This window comes from Dicentrarchus labrax, unplaced genomic scaffold (genome assembly GCF_905237075.1).
Source record: "Dicentrarchus labrax unplaced genomic scaffold, dlabrax2021, whole genome shotgun sequence".
Classification (NCBI taxonomy): Eukaryota; Metazoa; Chordata; class Actinopteri; family Moronidae; genus Dicentrarchus; species Dicentrarchus labrax.
Window position 1 is genome coordinate 160,001 of NW_026136846.1, and position 5,000 is coordinate 165,000.

A 5,000-nucleotide genomic window follows, 5' to 3' on the forward strand; every position below is an offset into this window, starting at 1 on the left:
CGCCGTGCGGCGTTCCGCAGCCCCGTGGCTGTGATGTCACATCCTGCAGGCGGTACACCAGGTGCTGGTCGGGGGCGGAGTCTAACGGCTCGATACCATAACTATCGTCAGTGAGATGCAACACTCCTCTGAGGAGAGACGGAAGATTGTAATGCTGTAATGTACTGCGAGTCGTATCATTATATCTGTGTAAATAATAACAACAACAATAACAACAACAACAATAATTGTATTATTTTATATATATGAGGTTTTAACAATATCATGCAGCCATTTCAGCCAAGTTCAGTTAAAACCTTCAGTTATATAGAAACTAATGGAGGGTGTGTGTACAATGATACATAAAGTCAAACTATTAATTAAGCCTGTGTGTGTGTGTGTGTGTGTGTGTGTGTGTGTGTGTGTGTGTGTGTGTGTGTGTGTGTGTGTCTGTGTGAGTGAGTGTGTGAGTCCACCCCATTAATTACTGAGGAATCACACAGATTGAAACAGCAGGGTGGACACACACACTGAGCCATCTGTGAGGAGAATATAAATAAACTAACTTTGTCCTTGAGAGAGAGGAGAGTGTGTACAGTGTGTGTGTGTGTAAAGTGTGTATAGTGTGTGTACAGTGTGTGTACAGTGTGTATATAATGTGTGTATAGTGTGTGTGTGTAGAGTGTGTACAGTGTGTGTACAGTGTGTAGAGTATGTATATAATGTGTGTATAGTGTGTGTGTGTAGAGTGTGTGTGTGTAGAGTGTGTACAGTGTGTACAGTGTGTAGAGTGTGTATATAATGTGTGTATAGTGTGTAGCCGCTTTGAAGAGTCTGTAAACTAAATGTGTGACCAGGTTTATGAAGTGAACTGGGTGAGGGGCTAAAATCTGATTACATGTTCCAGGACAATAAAGATTATTTCCAGGATATTTGGTCATTTTAATCAATGGAAATTAACATTTTTATCTGGAAAACTCCTAAATGCCTAAAATTCCAGGTTTTCCAGGACACACAAGGTAACTCTGAACACACTGATTGGCTGTTGTCACGGTTTCTTCGCCTTCCAGTTCAGTTGGAAAATGGCTGAATCTGAATTCCTCTCGTCATCGGAATCACGTGACTCCGACTTTAATTGGCCAAAGCACAATTCCAATTATGTGTGTGTGTGTGTGTGTGTGTGTGTGTGTGTGTTACCTGAGGCCGTTGCAGATGCTCACAGCGACAGAAGAACCGTCCACGTCCTGAACGAAGCCCCGATAGTGACAGTGGTCCTGCAGCACACACAGAGATATCACACAGTGCAGCCGGAGTGCAACACACACACCAGCAGGGGGCAGACAGCGGCTGTTACATTCAGCTTCAATCAATACACAAACTACAGACCGCACACACACACACACAAACACACGCACGCACGCACGCACGCACGCACGCACGCACCCCCCCCCCACACCCCCCCCACCACGCACGCACACACACACACACACAGTATCTACAGAGTACTACGATACCAACTATTATAACAGCAGAGTAATATCTAATAATAAATATAATAAAGTGTATAATAAACTATAGTACAGTAATATAGAATATAATAGAAAAGATATATATATGATGTGTACAGATTAACAAGTAATACATATTATACAGTATTTAACACAATATAATGAATATATTCTGTGTGTGTGAGGACCTGAGTGAGGACAGTCTACAGTGACTCTATGAGTAATCAGCTGACTGGAAACACACACGACAGGAAGTGCTGTCTAGGCTCTTTTGGGACTGATACAGGAAGTGTGTGTATGCTGAGGGAGTTCTAAGGAACTTTCTTACAAATAATAAAGTGTGTGTGTGTGTGTGTGTGTGTGTGTGTGTGTGTGTGTGTGTGTGTGTGTGTGTGTGTGTGTGTGTGTGTGTGTGTGTGTTACCTGTACAGGTGGTCTGGAGGTGATCAGTGATCCATTCTCACTGTAGGAGAACACAGTGAAGTCTGCAGGAAGCAGCAGTCTGAGAACAACAATGTGTGTTAATGTCTGTGTCTGTATCAGGGAGCTTGTGTTTGAACCACTGACAGTTTATATCACAGACCTTCTTTAACCTGTATTCTCTCTATCGGCCAGCAGGGGGCGCTCCACTGGCTGCAATATAAACCGATACCATTCTGTCTTATAGAGAAATGAGTTGACTTCTCTTTTATTCCCTCAGTAAACAGTTTCCTGATGAGTTTCTGGTCTCAGTCTCTAGTTTCAGTCTTCTTCCATACAGCATGATGTTCATTTAGTAACTGATGGTCCCATTTAGAGTAAAACAGACCATAAAGCAGGGTATGCTTTAGGGCGGGGCTACCTTGTGATTGACAGCTCATTCTCAGTGAGTCCGTCCAGCTCAACCAAACTCAGATCAAAGTGTCAAACAGTGCTGATCAGATATGGATCCAGATTCTGTTGTTGACTATTTCTCTCCTCAGATCTGTTCACAAACACATTTTACTGTTTATCTGGAACTTCAGGTGACACCTTTTATTTTATTTTACTGAACTTCCTCCAATAAAGTATCAATGTATGATCGTTATTGGTCCATTATCCATCACACAGTCCTACGTAATAAAAACGAGGCTGTTGTTTCTCAGATCATCAAACCTTCTGAGAAACAAAGTGAGGAACGACTTTATCTAATATAGTTTAATATTTGACTGTGTGGGTTTAAGAGCATTCAACTAGTTCACAGAGGTAAACTGTGTTTTAAGGTAAAAACATACCTTTTAATTATCCTTCTTCCTGTTATTGGTTTTACTGTTAGTCAGTTTCTAGGTTTCATGCCGGTAATCAGCTAATAAAAAGCCAATAAAGATTTCTGATTCGCTTTGAATAAATGAAGATAATTAAAATGTAAATAAACACAGTTGTGTTAAAGTTAATAAATAAAATCCACACATGTAAAACAGTTGCAGGTAGAGGTTGGGAGGTGCGTGTGTATTGATTTTAAGGAGGTGTTGTATCAGACTATTGATGCATCCATTCATTTAAACTGAAGACTCTGACTCTGGTTGGATATTGTTGAGTCGACCTTCAGAGGAACCTCAGCAGACGTCACTGTGGAGCTTCCTGATTGAGACAGTGAAGTTTATCAGTTTGTTCCCAGCAGTGAGATACGGAGAGAGGACGGAGGCTGGTTATCAGCCGTGTTGATGTAAACGCAGTCAAAGAGCAGATAGAGTATCAGAGAGGTTTCTCTTCTTCTGTCCACATCAAAAACCTTCTGACGGACAAACACTGATGAAGACTGATAGAACTTTACATTTACAGTCAGTTGGATTTAAACAGCGTCTGTCCGATAATGTCTCAGTGATTAAATGTGCTTCATTCAACACGTAGATTTACTTTATTTTATCAGTTTTAAAAACATTTTCTTACTGAAAGAGCTACAACGGATTCTATTGATCAGTATACACTATATCTTTATAGATGATATTGATCAGTATACACTGTATCTTTATGGATGATATTGATCCTGTATTGACAGTCAGACTGTGGACATATGACGGCCTTTAGCTCGTGTTTCTAGAGTTACGTGTTGTTACGAACACGTTAGGAATTGTTAAAATGTGATATTTCTTAAAGGGAGTTTGGTGCAGATAAAACAGACTTACTCATTTCTCTCCAGATGGACAACATGATCATTTCCATCCACACTGATGACATAAGAGACCTGCAGAGAGACAGACAGACGACTTATTAGTCACACAACAGAACCTCAGTTATTATCACTGGTGACAGCTGTGTTTACCCGACTATTTAATGTCAAAATGGCTGCTGTGAAAAAGGTCTATTTGACTCAAATAGTTGGAACAGAACATATTTACTCTACACACACAGAAACTAATCATAAAAACAATCAGAATTCTACTTTCAGGTAATCAATAGTTACAGAAACTGAGTGAGATCAATGAACCAGAGACATGTTGGAACAACCTGTAATACCTGGCAGTCTGACAGGTATTGTATAATGATGCATTTTATTCATGAACATTGAACATTGAACAGGATGCAAAGACTTCAGTTTCACTTTTACAAAAGGAAATATGCATAATTTACACCCTTAAGAAAACCACAGCGTGAAGTCAGTGTGGTGAACCATTACAGGTAAGACATCCTCGTTCTCATGCAGGTGTGAACAGGAAGCTCCAGAGAGGCTGAAAGTCCAAAAACTCTCAAATAAAACACAGAAAAACTAAACTCCAAGGTCACCTGAGTGTCTGACTCACCTGGCAGTGTGTGTGTGTGTGTGTGTGTTATAACTGCAGCTACCAGCAGGTATGTGATTACTGCGGGGGTGAACACAAACAAACCACACACACAAACACACACACACACACACACACACACACACACACACACACACACACACACACTGACAGGTGGTGTGTGTGTGTGTGTGTGTGTTTGAGGTGAATCAGGACAGGAAGTCAGCGGTGGACTACATCACCCAGCTGCCAACAGCAGCTCCTCTGTCCTCTAACCCAGCGGGGGTCAAAGGTCATCAGAGGATCAGACACACCTGCTCTGCCAGGAGAGAGAGGTTGAATCAGATCTCACAGCGACTGATTATTAATTAATACTCATTATAACGTTTGTGTATTTTTTCATGATGTTTTGACAACGTATCAGTGTTTTCTTTAACTACACAGAGATAGTTAACTTAGCTTAGCATAAAGACTGTAAGTAGGGGGAAACTGTTAGCCTAGCTCAACCAAATGCCAGCCCAGCCGTGGTTGGAGAAACATGAAACTGCTCACATGTTTTCATGTAGGAACTATTTTCTGTGGGTCATGAGACTGTTAGGTTTTTTTTTGTGGCTTTGAGCTCCGTCTGGTTCTGTTATATTATACTTTATATATATATATATATATATATAGTATAATATATATATATATATATATACCGACATCTGTAACCTCCGTTCACTACAACAAGCAAAATACTATTTTTCATTTTGTTTTACGAGTCTCACAAAGAGAT

The 5,000-nt window shown here is 40.5% G+C and overlaps 1 protein-coding gene and 1 long non-coding RNA gene across 8 annotated transcripts in view; one reads left to right on the forward strand and one right to left on the reverse strand.

Annotated features, from left to right (window-relative positions):
* Positions 1-5,000, forward strand: part of LOC127360092 (uncharacterized) — a 69,786-nt gene that overhangs the window by 61,528 nt on the left and 3,258 nt on the right. The window lies entirely within an intron of this gene.
* Positions 1-5,000, reverse strand: part of adam9 (ADAM metallopeptidase domain 9) — a 29,283-nt gene that overhangs the window by 13,514 nt on the left and 10,769 nt on the right. For all 6 annotated transcript variants that reach the window (XR_007883175.1, XR_007883174.1, XR_007883173.1 and 3 more), the window contains exons 3-6: positions 3,632-3,690; positions 1,911-1,989; positions 1,177-1,253; positions 1-128 (exon numbers count right to left, since the gene is read on the reverse strand). The exon at positions 1-128 is cut by the window's left edge and continues 77 nt beyond it. Coding sequence is in view for 3 of the 6 variants with exons in the window: in XM_051394362.1 (XP_051250322.1) it covers positions 1-128; positions 1,177-1,253; positions 1,911-1,989; positions 3,632-3,690 (343 nt within the window). In the remaining 3 variants the exon portion in view is untranslated. The remainder of the gene's footprint in view (positions 129-1,176; positions 1,254-1,910; positions 1,990-3,631; positions 3,691-5,000) is intronic.